The 15,018-nt window shown below is 38.7% G+C and overlaps 1 protein-coding gene across 2 annotated transcripts in view; it reads right to left on the reverse strand.

The window, feature by feature from the left end:
- Positions 1-15,018, reverse strand: part of svopa (SV2 related protein a) — a 34,362-nt gene continuing 19,344 nt past the window's right edge. Inside the window, exons 11-16 of one of the 2 annotated variants that reach the window (XM_052031858.1) lie at positions 13,578-13,654; positions 12,275-12,382; positions 9,389-9,500; positions 7,079-7,127; positions 6,292-6,381; positions 1-5,226 (exon numbers count right to left, since the gene is read on the reverse strand). In XM_052031858.1, the coding sequence (XP_051887818.1) occupies positions 5,035-5,226; positions 6,292-6,381; positions 7,079-7,127; positions 9,389-9,500; positions 12,275-12,382; positions 13,578-13,654 (628 nt within the window). In that variant the 3' untranslated portion in view covers positions 1-5,034. Of the gene's footprint in view, positions 5,227-6,291; positions 6,382-7,078; positions 7,161-9,388; positions 9,501-12,274; positions 12,383-13,577; positions 13,655-15,018 lie in introns of both variants that reach the window. The other variant, XM_052031857.1, reaches the window with a different exon arrangement.

Raw genomic sequence — 15,018 nt, forward strand, 5'->3', positions numbered from 1 at the left:
TGAATTACAAAAAGAATCTTTATTAAATAAAGTTCTGTTTTTTTTATATTTAAATGCAAACATTACTAAGTACAATTTTGTCCTGTTAATTTGAAGTATCTTATTTACATCAGTCAGAAAAAAAATGTCTATCTCTGACAGGCTATCATGCAAACACTGCGTATTTTGTAAACAATAAGATGTTCCAGTTCACCACGTGTAGAACAAGTAAATACATTCAAACACAAGACAGTAGTTACCTGATATACACAAGCATCTATCTGTAGGTGAACACTGAATATCAATATGTGCAACCCCACATTTGAACTCACACTGAACATTTTCTTATACTTTGGAAATGAAATGAGAACACACGAAGTCCAGATAACAATGGACTGATATTTATGAACATAAGTTGTAATAGGCCAATACTGATATCCACACCTTGGGCAGAGAGAACACCGAGAGGCCCAGTCCTCCCTGACGCTTCCATGAAGCCTTCATGAAGTTTAGAGATCAATTCTACAACATTTTGCTTATGAGTAAAAAGAAAAATTACCAGAGGCATGTGAATCTGATTGAGGCTCAAAGCTTCCTTCCCAGAAAATAAGTAGTTGAACATAGTGACATCTTGAGTCAATCAAAATTCCTCAGATAATATTGCCAAATGTGCCTATTTCCACTTGGTCTTCAAATTTGCATTTCCAAATAGATTATAATTGTATATGTTAGCAACAAAATCAAATTTTTGTTTGATTTCTTTGTTTACTATTTTTAATATTATAGAGGCCAATTTAAATCCAACGAACTTCAAAGCTGCAAATGAAGTTACAAAAATAATATATAGCATCTATTAGATATAATATTAAACATCCTCAATGACAAAGCAAAGAGAAACATGAATTCTTGGGAGTGAATAACAGGCTGAATTCCATTCTATAGGGAGTAAGTTTACAAGTGGTCAGCGTATTGCAGGACTCAGATGGTTACTATGTGAAATATCGTAACCAGCGTGATTTTCATTGCTGGATTGCACCCATTGGGTTGATGTAGTTTATACAACAATTACTGAGAGCAAGTTGGAAGCTAGTGTCTATTCAAGAATGATGCACTGAACCATGTGAGGTTGAATAGGGTATAAAGGTCATCTGAACTGTTAACAGTTTTTATATATTTTAAACTAATAGATCTCTTTTAATGTTGCTCATGAGTAGTCCAGGAGCTGGAGTGCAGGTTCAGATGTTTAGTCCTGTTCCAGAATCAACAACAGCCACTAGTCTATAGTGTAATACAGAAACAGTAAATTTACTGACAATATATCTCCACTACCTTTACACATTGAGAATGAAAATGCAGGCTTCACAAATATATCTACAGTACCAGTTTCCTATCATTATACAGACCTATTTAATCTGCCCATTTTCCCTAATTTCCACTACTATTTTGCAATTTTTACACAATGCAGATACCTAATTTTTTGGCCTACATTCCACAGTCTTAAAGACATTTGGTTTAATTATTTGATCAGAAAAGAGTTTTTGTGCTTTTCTCTTTCTTGTCCCTCTTGCTGGAACTGATGTTGGTCTACTACTGCCTTGGGAAGTTTATTTTATTCATTATTGAATCTCCATTGATCTGCGTCTGATCAAGCTAAGTGACCAGATCCACCCACCTAACTTCTGAGATGAGCATCACAGTATTTAATGGCAAAGTGTGAGGTAAACACTGTATCTTTCAGCTTCTACTCATTTTATCTCTGGCCCTCTTTAACAAAATCTGTTGGTATTATTTAGTGGCTTAAATTGCTTAAAATAAGCTATTTTTGATATAAAAACAGAAAATGGTGGAAGGCAGTATCTGTGAAGAACGGTACAAAGTTAGCAATTCAGGTTGATGGCCTGACATTAGAGACTCAGAACCACTAATACCACTAAAAGAAAATGGTACCATTTTATCATTACCGATCTAACAACCAATTATTCTTTATTTTCATTTTATTCAAATTAATTAAATGCTAGAAGAAAGGCCATTAACCTGGAATGTTTACTGTTTCTTTTTTCATAGATGCTACCTGACCTGCTGAATATTTCCAGCATTTTCTGTTTTTATTTCAGATTTCCAGCATCTGCAGCTTTTTCAACTTAATTTCAACTCATTCTCTGCACATTTGCCACCAATTTGACATTCAAAGTATTTTTATATCACAGCATTGTTGTGTAAACTTTTCATACTCTTCTCTCATACAGTTCAAATACAAAATTCGTATTTAATTGTCACAAATCACTCTGGCCTTAGGAAGGAATCAGAATCAACTCAACATCTTTAACTTTGGCACTAATTGGACATCACAAAAGACATAATCAACATTTACAACCATGGCATTCAGTTTGGCCGTAAACTGACTTCAAGACCCCACATCTTTTCCAGTTAATAGTAATTTACTTAAAGTTTGACCTTCCTTAAACACACACATTTGAACATGCTTTTGAATTTCCCACCACATAGGTCATTTTTTTTGTTTCAATTTTATAGTCCAAGAATGGCTCTGAGATATTTTTTCTCTGTTACAAATGCCACATAAGTAGTAATTATGATACAATCTGGGTATAGCAATCCTACAGAATCAAGGTGAAACTAGAACTCTTGCTATGCATCTAATATACATCTAGATTTGTTAATAGTACTAAGGCCCAGGTGAAACTTACAGTCAAACACCAGACAGAAGGGCAGATGTTAATGATGGAGAGTTCTTAGAGGAATAAGTAACACTAATAAAATTTATGGATAGAAAATCTCAGTTTTTATAGAGTTTTTAATCTTCCAAATGAGATATCTACCTTCCATTTTATTCCTTATTCTGGACACACATCCCCAGATCAAAAGTTTATCAGTTCAAGCCCATTCCTGGATTTCAGCACAAATCAGCTGCATCGCAGTTAAGCAAATGCAACGACTCCCATCTTTCAGATGAAACATGAAACTGAACATCCACCTGGCTGGCAGATTGACATTAAAGATCTCCATCTAAAACTTCCTAAAAGATCTTCCAGCTAGAGATCTCCAAAACACTTGGACAAACAGTTAAAATGCCGATTTCTCTAAGGGTCCCAATGCTCTTCTACTGAAGTTCTGGGAGGAGATCAAGAACTCTGGAAACTGAGCACAATCATTTCATTCTGAGCAAGAGCAGGGAGTTCAGAAATGAGGAACACAAAACCATGTCATTCATTTTATTGTTACTTGTGGGATTTCGCAGTGTGCATGACAACAGTGATCACACTTAAATTCTAAGTGCTTTTGGATTTTTTTAAGCTTTTTTCATTCCTTGATCAACACTTACACAAGCAGCTTCTGTTGAGCAACTGCAACCATGATTTGCAAATTTAAATGCTTGACTTACTAGACCAACTTAAACAATCGTTCTTTATTCTCAATTTTTCCTAATTGATTACATGCAAGTTAGTGTCATGTAGGAGTATATTCAGTTAGATATTCAAGCATAATGCATTGAGCACAAATTAACACTAAGTCTTAGCAGAGTTTTGTAATATGTTACTGACTTTTATTAAAAACATAATAGGTCTTGCCATGACCGTTACTTTGTCTTGAATCAATGTTATTGTTTCTCTTCCTTACTCTCTGAGTGCAAGTGTTTGATCACAGCTTCTTAGAGAGTGAACGGATGAGAGGAATCTGATGAGCAGATCCATAGACACTTGGTTGGAGGTTGTGGCGGGGATGAGGTCCACTCCACATTTGCTAAATACCATCATATTATCCCTGTAATATTCCTCTTATGTTACTGAAACATTACAGGAAATACTGAAAACTAAGGTTAAAATTAAACAATTCAAACATGGAAAATGTGTTGGGATTTACTTAAAACATCAGTCTCTGTAGGTTCGTGTCAAGTCAATCCTGATGGTATCATCTCCCTAGCTTCAGAGACTAGCCAATTCTGACAATGTTGGTATAGCAATTGTAAACAAGGAATAATCAAGTTTAATATGGGATTAGTAACATGGAATGGCTATTGTGACAGGTAAGCAATAGGAAGTTGTTCATTGTGAGACAGCTGAAAAAGCAGCAGGAGATGGCAGCATAGTACATCGTTGTTTGACTACAAAAGATTTATATTGTGATATCACCAGCTTAGCAATATTGTTGAAGTTTAGTGGATGACCTTAGTGTTGCATTCATATGTGTTACTATACATAAACTTCTATGTAAGTAACTAAGATTCCCATAAAGAGATGCAATCCCAAACATTTTCATTGTTTTAAAGTGAAAGGTTTATTAAGCAATCTCATTGCATGATACAGTATTACAGACAAACCTTGCTAATACAAACTGATTGGCCTTCAATGACATTGCTTAGTTTTGTAACAGTGGCAGGGGCATCCTGCAGCAACTGCCTCACACACATTGGAAACTATTTCTTTTTTAATTTGTTGTTCACGTAGTGCTAAAAAGACAACCTTGTGCACCTATTATCCACACAAACAATCACATCTCCAGAGGTTATTTGAATACTATGCTTTCACATTTTCTGGTTACCTCTGCACATCAGGGTAATGACTCACTGAAAATGAGACTGAGTGGTAACCATAAGAGATTGCTTAGACCAGTTTATTGAAATTTGTTGGATACATGTGGTAATTTTCAGTTCAGTTGCTATGCTATATTTTGTGTTACAAATATGCAGTGACTCATGGTAATGGTAGCAGTTTGTAAATAACAAAGCTTGTCTGTATTACAGCTGGATAAATGGCTATGTATGAAAGGCAGGTCCCTCCCTTACATTCTACTTTTAATTCCATCTTTATATTCCAATCCTTTATGGATGCCCTTTTGTACAACATTGCAAAGTTGCTGGGAGGGTTCTTTCCAATTTTTATATATATGAGCAACGTATTACATTTGATTCCCACCTCATACTCACGATGTTATTAACCCAGCCGAATGGATGTATATTAGTAATGGTCACAATGCTGTCTGCTTCCTGTAAGGCCATTTCTTTTTTCATGAGCGTGTTATTCTTGTGATAAACGTGCCCTAGGTGCTCCTGGTTGAGCTGCTTGAATGGTGCGTCCTGCCCACCATTTCCTGACCCCATTCCTGCTGGCTGGATTCTTGAAGACCTCGCCCCATTGTCTCAATTGGTAGGAAACAGGAAGCAAGTGCTGCCAGTAGACAGCATCCACTGTACACTGAAAGCGTTAGATAGACTGAGGATTCCAACATGACCTGATTGGGAGTAAAAATAGATTCTTTAAACTAAAGCATCTTCCGTATAAGTAACAATGTCCCCAAACTGCAAGTTTTTTGGGAGGTCATTATTTGCCCATGGTTGCAGCAGCTAAAGGCAGCATTAAACTACTATTGTCAGAGCCTATAATGAGTATAAGAGCTAACACACTGGGAGACAATGTCTATATTTTCTACATTCCCTTTACATGGTCTGACAGCAGGGTTAAAACTAGAAATGGGTATGTAACCTCTGCACCTTATTGCTTTGTGTCACTTTGCATAGATCCACCTCCCTCTGTAGATGCTGCCTGACCTGCTGAGTTCCTCCAGCACTTTTTGTGTGTTGCTGCAGATTCCAGCATCTGCAGAATTTCTTGTTGTATGATAAGATGGATTTCTGTGCTCAGGCATCTAGATCATGACTTGAAACCCATGATCTTCTAACTCAGAACCTAAAGTGTTACCAAATGATGCTGTGATCACTAAGAGAAAGGTGGACTTTATAAAAAAATTTTATTTACAGCATGGTAACAGGCCCTTCCGGCCCGACGAGTCCGCGCCACCCATTTTTAAACCCAAATTAACCTACCCGTACGTCTTTGGAATGTGGGAGGAAACCGGAGCACCCGGAAGAAATCCACGCAGACATGGGAGAATGTACAAACTCCTTACATTGCATCTATTTTTACAGTGCAAGGAAACATAAATTAAGGGGGGAAATTTATTGGGTTAAAGGAAAACAGCAGGTGAAAGAAATGGGATTTAACCTAGGCAGATCGCCAGAAGCTGGACCATCGGACAGGTGCACGGATAGGAAAGGTTTAGCAGGATATGGGCCAAACATGAGCAAATTGGACTAGCTTGGATGGGTATTTGGTCGGCATGGACCATTTGGGCCGAAGGGCCTGTTTCTGTGCTGTATTACTCTATGACTCTAATTACAACCACCAGCCATAGAACTGTGGCAATGCGTGCTTGTGTCTCCCAATGAATGACCTGAGGAGACTGTGGGTAGCTTGAATTATGACCGACTGCAAATTGTGGGGCATATATTCGTCATACCTGTGCAATGAAAGGAGTGATAAGCGCTCCTACACGAGCCATCCCACTGCATGTCCCCAAGCCCAGTGCTCGAGTGGCAGTCGGGTAAACCTGAAGGCAAGAAAAGGTTGGCATTTGTGACTGTTCCAAGACCCAGCACTATTCACAACCAGGTGGGTGAAAGGAAAAGAGGACTGCAGTGGAGGAAATTGAATAGGTTTCAGGAACTTCATTTTTAACTTTGGTTGCAACTCTCAAATGAAGACTTAAAATAATCTAATCACACATATTCAAGTGGTAAACTGTTCCCAATTATCCAGTAATTGAAAAGCTAAAAACTGTAACTACTAGAAATCTGAAATTAAAACAGTAGATTCCAACATTTCTGTTTTATTCCCAATTATCCCATTTTTTTCCCTTATTTATGTTCCTTTTCTTTATTCATTCTTAGGTAGTTGCCATTACTGGGAGGGTGTTTATTATCAGTTCCTAACTGCCTTGAGGAGATACCAATGGGCTTCTAGAACCACTGTAGTGGCCAGCTGGCCCACTTCAAAGGGCAGCAAAGCGTCCCTTATGTTCGGGTGGGACTGACCGAGATCCCAAATCAGTAAAGGATATTAAAGAACTAGTTGTGTTTTCGGAACAATCCAACGACTTCTTTGTCACTTTCACTGTTATTTCAAAAGCTAACTTCAAGTCCGATTTCTGTGTTTATCCTCTGGATTATTAGATAAAGCCACTGGATTACTGATCCAGAACCACAAGCATTCTGCAGGATGTCACATGAATGCTTGCATGTTCTTACCTCGGGCGTATAGACATATGCAGCCTGAAAACCACCTGAGATGAATGCCCTGGCAATAAAGAGGAATACAGTGAGGGCAAACCTGTAAAAGAGAACCCAGAACAAGGTCACCCCCACCAGATAAGGAAATAACACTCGCAGAGAACAAAGATAAACACATGCCCACACAAATATTGAAAATGCACCCTCCGGCCTTGCAGCCAATATGATTCTCTTTCTATCTCCCACCATCACCAGAACCTAGCCACATCTTACAGAAGTGAATACCCCAGGCAGATTGGTAATTGTGTCACTTCTGCCAACCTGCATTAGATTCGCTTTCTGCAAAGTTACTTCATGTTCCTCCAAGAATCTAACTTATGCCACCCTCTTCCTTCACATTTACATGCTGGCCCTTGCAAAATAATCTGAAAACACAGCATAAACCTCAAGATATACACTGATGAATCCTATTTCTATCATATCACCATCTCTGTTGACACCTTTAACTGCTTATAAACTGTCAGACTGCCTGCATGGCACTCAGTGCTAGATGAGCAGAGAATCCCTCCAACTAAGTACTGTAAAGTCCAAAGTTATTGCCATTGGTCCTAACAAACTCTCTTCCCTACCTTCCAAATCAACTCCTCAAATCTGGCACCTAGCTGAAATAGAATCAGAAAGATTCACACCAAATATCTGCACCTTTTCCCACTTCTGTAACATTACCTGGTTCTGTCCCTGGCCTCAGCTCATCTTCTAGTGAAATATCTCTGCTACTTCTAGACTTGACTATTACAATTGACCCTCATTCCACCCTTTGCTATACATGTCCTAATTTGCAACAGCCCATTCACCCATCAACCTTATGTTTGCTGGCCTGCATTAATTCCCAGCTAAGTAACACCTTAACTTTAAAATCCTCTTTGTTTTTTCAAATCCCTCATGGCCCAAGCGTCCTCATCAATGAAGTCTCCCATTGCTTTTCAACACTTTGAGATTGAGCATCTCCAATCCTGTCCCCTTAATCATGCATGAATTTAATCACCACCATTCATAGGATCTCAGCAATTAAAAGCATACAGTTTTTCTTAAACCCTCTCTGACTCTCAACCTCTCTTTCCTCCTCAAAGATGCACCTTTAAACATAGATCTTTGACCAAACTTTTGGTGACTTGGTTCAAAATTTCTTAATCCCTTGGTATAATATTTTGCATAATAACAGTTCCATGCCTTTTTTTGGGACAGGTTGCTATATTAAAGTTACTATGTAATACAAATTACTGCTGTTAAGTTTTAAAATAAAACCACTGAATGGTTGAGTGCATCTTCAAATTCGGTCTGTGTCTGCAAAGAGGAATTTGAGTTGTGTAAACTACAGATCTCTGTCACTGATGGAGCAACTTGAGATAATGAATTAATAAGTTTACATAATTGGTATATTAGCATAATAATAAAGTTTACTAAAGGGCTTCCTATAGTGTTGCTAAAGTTGCTGCATGAGACATTGAATGCAGATTTTGATGTTTAGCCTGGAGTCTAAACATAACAGTAGGGTGCCCATTATTATAATAACCGTGTAATATATTACTTCTATTAAACCATCACGTTACATAGTAAAAAATATTATACCCTTTACAGATATCAAATAATACAATATACTTACCTTATTAGAAATCTTAAGCAACATTGTTTCTCCCCTTTATTTCCACTATTTACATAATAAAATATTCTTCCATTTTGTCAAACATTTATGCAATTATAAAGATATTTTGTTTTTCTACATCTAACAGTTCAAGGAGGATTTTGCAGTCAAGTTGCCAATGACCACCTGGTGAATTGCTGTCTGTTTGCCAGGGTCTGAACCTGATCCAACATCAATCTTTCTCACCAATACCAAAGCCACCATTCAAATGAAGACTACAGTTCTTTACTGCAGGGAAAAAATATTTAACATTCTTTTTTACTTGTACTTATACTTTGGTTCAAAGTAATGAATGAGCACCTGTTACTATGGTAAATCTTAAAGTTGTTCCTCCAAGTGCTACACCTATCCATCACTCTTTGAATAAAGTTAGAGCATGAAACAATCTTTTAAAAATAAATGCATATAAGCAAACGTTTTAGTTTGGGGTTTTCTGGGCTTGGTGAGGAGTCATTAACTTCCAATTGATTCTAGGTTGCCCAGATTCAGAGCAGACCTTGTGGTCTGAAAATGAGCGGTTGTTAGAATAACAGATCACAAGTTAACAGCTCTAATACCCCTGGCCTCGTGATACCATGGAAGGAGAACTGGCATTGATAAAACAAAAGGGTTAGAAATCATCTCACCTCCCAACACATGCAAACAACAGCAGAGCGAAGAATGAAAAGATAAAGAAAGATACAGCCATTGTCTTCTTACGACCAATCCGATCAATAATCCACAGAGTTACTAAAACACCTGCAGAAAAATCAACATAGCCAATGTGAGTGACGTACCCAAATGTTGTCAGCTGGATCTTTACCAAGGAGACAAGAATTGTTTCTCTCCAAATTGATGTTTCTTAACTTCATATTTTTCCTATGACTGTGAATTCAATAAGCTGGGCCAATCATTGTTTCAGCCATGGTTATACACACACACACACACACACACACACACAAAACTACACACAACCACACACACACACACACACACACACACACACACACACACACACACAAAACTACACACAACCACACACACACACACACACACACACACACACACACACACACACACACACACACACACACACACACACACTGCAGCAAGAGTCACTAGAATGAGGAGGAGGAACTACGGTCTGTCTGGTTGGCTCATCTGTGGCATTCTCATTTCTAAGTCAGAGGCTGAAGATTCAAGCCCTACTCCTGGAAGTCAGTATGTAACTTTTAGTTGAGACTTCAGTGCAGTGTCAAGTCTATGTTGTATGCTGTATTTTTGGTGCTGCATTCTTTCAATTGCAACATTAAATCAAAATTCAATCCACCTGTCCAAGCTGCAATTACATTTTTTTATAAGAAAGAAGTTGCCTAGAAAATCATCCGCATCAGAGAGGCATGCCAAAGGGTTGTTGCAACCTGCAACCAAATCAGAAAATGCTGGAAAAATTCAGGTCAGGCAACTTCTGTGGAAAGAGAAACAGTCAATATTTTGGGAGAGCGACCCTTCATCAGAATTACCCGCAACCTGTTTGGTCATGAGTCTGCCTCAGCAAAATGCAGTAGGGCTTCGAAAGTGACAGCCGAAGCCATCAGAGAGGTCTTTGTTGACTTCACACACAGCATCATTGCAAAGAAAGGGGCTTAATCCAGGGGTGTTAGGAGGGCTGGAGATGGAGGCTCGGAAATCTGATCAAGTCTCAGGGAATGGATGCAGGAAGCATAGTTGAGGAGATGGTGGGGGAGAGGGAGCAGTGTGTGGGAGGGGATCGTTCACAGGGGATACCAGCAAATGGGTGTTGGGACTTCTATGGGGCCAGCAGCATTGATTGATTGCTAAGGGGAGGATCACAATTCATCAGTGGGTAGTAATGTTGCTTGAAGGTTGCAAGCTGAGGACGGTATGATACTCCATAAGAGAGGATGGGGAACCCCCAAGAAGTAAATAGATGAATTAAGGTGACCCACTCAAAGAGGCCTTCCTTTATATCTGGTTCTGGCAGAGGTGTCAGCACTATTAAAATGTAGCAGGAGAACTTCAGAACCACTTCCCAGGCAAAATGCCAAAGTAGCGTTGCCTGGCAAATGACATTTACCACACATCCGATGCAGAAGTGGAACCTTTGGTACAAGGGCGATTTGCAACTGGAAGGACCAGTCCAATTTCTGGAACAACACTATTCACCTGGGAACTCTTGTGATCATGTCTCACTCCAGAAATAACCAATCATGGTACTAAAAACACCAGGGCTACACCACTGATCCAAGTGTTCTGGCCAATATTCACCTTCAGATAATTCCAAAAGAAAGAAGAATCCTCATTTATATAGCACGTTTCAATACCTCAATAAACAGCCAATTAAGTACTTTTATTCCGAAAGTAGTTATTGCTGTCACATGGGAAATGCAGCAACCATTAGCGCACAGCAAGATCCCCCAAAGAGAAATGAGATGAATGACCAGGTAATGTGTTTTTAATCTTACTGGTTTACATAAACACACACCAGAGCAATGTCAAAAGACACACTAATCTTTCATCTAACATCTTCTGTGGGACATTGCTGTGTGCAAATTGTCTACTGCACTTGCCTATAATATACTGACTGCCCTACCAAATAAACTTAATAACTATGCTGTCTGGATTGTCTTCTCCATTTCTTTAAGAATCACTATTATTAAATACAATGTAGGATGAAAGTTTATAGAAGTACATGAAGAAATATAGAATAAATTGTGTATGAGAATAATATAGCGTTAGTGCTACTGGAACTGAGAATCTTGGATATCGCCATGAAAACAGAAAATTCTGGAAATACTCAGCAGCTTTGACAGCATCTTTGGAGAAAGATGCAGAGCTGAAGTTTCAGATCAATGACTTTTCACTAGAGAACATTGACCTGAATTGCAACACTCGTTTGAAGAGGGTGCAGAAGACGTTCACCAGGACGTCGCCTGGATTGGAGTGTATTAGGTTGGACAAACTTGGATTGTTTTCTCTGGAGCGTCGGAGGCCGAGGGATGGCCTGATAGAATTGTATGAAACAACGAGGACATAGATAGGGTAGACAGAATATTTTTGCCAGGGTGGAAATGCCAAATATTAGAGCCATAGGTTTAAGATGAGAGGGGGAAAGTTTAAAAGAGATTTGCAAGGCAAGTTTTTTTTGTATAAACACAGAATGGGGTAGGTGCCTGGAACGCGCTGCCAGGGGAGGAGGTAGAAGCAGATGCGATCGCAACTTTTAAGAGGCACTTAGACAGAACCATGAAAAGGCAGGGAATAGAGGGATGTGGGTCATGTGCAGGCAGATGGGATTAGTTTAAATTGGCATTGTGGTCAGCGCAGACATGGTGGGTGAAGGGCCCATTCCTACTGTTCTATGTTCTATAAAATGTATTTTTTAAAATGCCCTCTCAACAATATAAAACTAAAATAGTAAAGTTTTGACTTAGTTACCTTCCTGCTCCCACCATCCCCTGGGGACAAATAAAATCAGTGAATGCAAAGTAGAATAGTTCCCAAATTCTTACCTGGAAATTCCGACAATGTCGTCCAGAGAAGGTCTGTGTAATCGGTGGCATTCAGGTACTTGCATTCCAGCGAGCACCTTCCCTCAGGCTTCCTCCCACCTGCTGTCACTTAAGTTTAAAAAAAAGAAAGTCCCCTTCAGCCTATGTACCCGAGCCTAGGTAGTATCCTTCATACACTGACTTAACTTCTTTACTAGTCTCCCCTCTTGAGCCGAATAACATATTGCATTTAAAAATAATGCATTTATAAATTTTACTCTACACAGTCACAAGAGCAATCCTTCTCTTGATTTGAAATTGAAAAAATAGGGGAACAAGTTGAAGGAATACAGGGAAGTGTGGGAGAGTGGAACCAACTGGATGACTCTTAGAAAGAGCGGGAACAACTCCAACCTTCTGTATTATTCAATGGTTCTATAAATAGAAGACATGTGTAACAGTTGAATGTTAACTCAATTACTTTTTAATCATCAAGCTTAAGTATAGAGCCAAGGTCTAAAATGCAGGAAGATATGCAGACAAAGTAACGGTTGAGCTTCTAAAAGCTATAAATGGAAGGATAAAAATACATCTGAGATAAATAGGTGTCAGCCTAACTGTGGTTGAGGTTATTACTCTAAGAATACTAAATGGTGCCATCAATCTTGGCATCAATACAGAAGATATACATGGAAAAGGAAGAAATGCACTGTTTAGAGTTAGGAAGAAGAGGGGAAATCTTAAGGCAGCAAATAGAACGATCAATAAAACTATGACAAAATATGTAACAACAGCTAAGGCCAAGAGCAGTGAGAATTGCTGCTTTTAGATGACAGAATACAATTTGTTTAAGTGAAATTTAACTAAAAAGATAATCATATTGTAAAAGGAAACACAGCTGCAATTAAAATACATTTTTGAGCTGTTCACAGCAAAAATATCCCTTAAAAGCCCATCACAAAAGTTCAAGGGCTGATTCTCATGGATTATTTCAGTGTGTGGAGTCAAGTGTTTAATGTTAGTACTTTGACTGAGATTCCCACAGGACACTCAAGTAGACCAAAGCATTGGGAAGAAACGAACAGCGTCTAGGAGTGACATGTCAGTTCAGAGTGCATCTTAGAGTAATGAGTTTGGCCCCAAATGATCGCTATTAAACATAAAACCAATTTCAGTACCTTGGGGAGATCGGTCTCCTAAATATTGGCTTATTCTATCTGTTAGTCCATTAAAGCTACTTCGAAATCAATAGTCAATGTGAATCAACAAGATTTGCCCTCTCCTCCCCCATCACAAGACTAGTAAATCAGGAAGATGTACTTACTGCTGCACACATCACCTTCCTGGAAAAGCTCTGTGGTTAACAGAACCAATCCATAATAGGAGAAAGCATTGGAAAACCTGGAAAAAGATGAAGATACCTCGGGATTACTAGTCATAACTACTCAGCTCCATAACTTGTCCTCTCCACATTATGACCCCTTTCCAGCAATATTGCCAGGGCTAACATTAGCTTTGATTATTCTTGGAAATTGGATTGAAATGTGTTTAATCAAGCTAATATATTCATAGAACATAGAACAGTGCAGCACAGAACAGGCCCTTTGGCCCACAATGTTGTGCTGACATAGCTATTCCCTCCTACCTACAGAATGCCCAAATCCCTCTATTTTTCTCTTATTCATGTGCCCATCCAAGCCCCTCTTAAAAGCCCGCAATGAATTTGCCTCCACCACCCTATCAGGCAACGCATTCCAGGCATCCACCACTGTCTCAGTAAAAAAACGTACCCCTCACGTCTGTTCTCAACCTACCCCCTCTCACCTTAAGTGCATGCCCTCTGGTATTGGATCATTCAATAATGGGAAAAATGGGAAAATTCTTGCAATTCATGTTCTATTGCAAGAATTTTCCGTATTTTCCCATTATCTCCTGATAAATTAAACACATTTGTAGAGTTATGTACACTTGAGAGAAATACACTGAAAAAGAGTTGTCAGGGAAGAAAACAGATATTGTTCAGATTCAGATCATCAACTGATACAAAAAGCCAACAAATGCCTTATTGAGCACCCAGCAAATCAATAAAGGAATTTAAATGTCACATGGGGAAAACAGCAGCTTGAGACAATCTACCCAAGACGGACTGTAAGAAATGAGGGTACAGGTTATTTATCAACTCCTGGCACTAACTAGTTGATTGAAATAATCCCCTTGGTTCTGTGCACTTGTATATAAATGGACACACTCTGATAATATTTGGACCAATTGAAATGGGAGAAGGATTGTTTGTGGAACATTTCATTCTACAGTACCACTAATTCCCTTTCTGAATCACTAGCAAAACAAAGTGTGGCTGCATAAATAATGGAAACAAAGGTGATGTATCAACTCCAGCACAGAGGCAATAAAGTTAACGATTGAAAGGAGTGATTAACCAGTGCTGACCACACATCCCAATTCCAAAATATTACTGGACTTGCTCCAATTTAACTGCTTGCTTTATTATTTGTGCTTGGTGTACAATAGTGACAATAATTGATGGTAAAGTTTGTTAATGAATGACAATAATTGATAAAGCCCAGCTTCTTATCACCTTCCATTGGGGTTCAGATCTTAAAGAGCCTCTCCTAACTGTAGATCAAATATTATAACTAATAATTTGCCTGGTGAGAAACAGCAGCTTCTTCTCTCTCTTGACCCACAGCCAGGAAGAATTGTGGACATGAAGAGGATACCCACCTCCAAGTGATTAGGAATGGTAC

Source organism: Pristis pectinata, chromosome 17 (assembly GCF_009764475.1).
Source record: "Pristis pectinata isolate sPriPec2 chromosome 17, sPriPec2.1.pri, whole genome shotgun sequence".
NCBI classification, from domain to species: Eukaryota; Metazoa; Chordata; class Chondrichthyes; order Rhinopristiformes; family Pristidae; genus Pristis; species Pristis pectinata.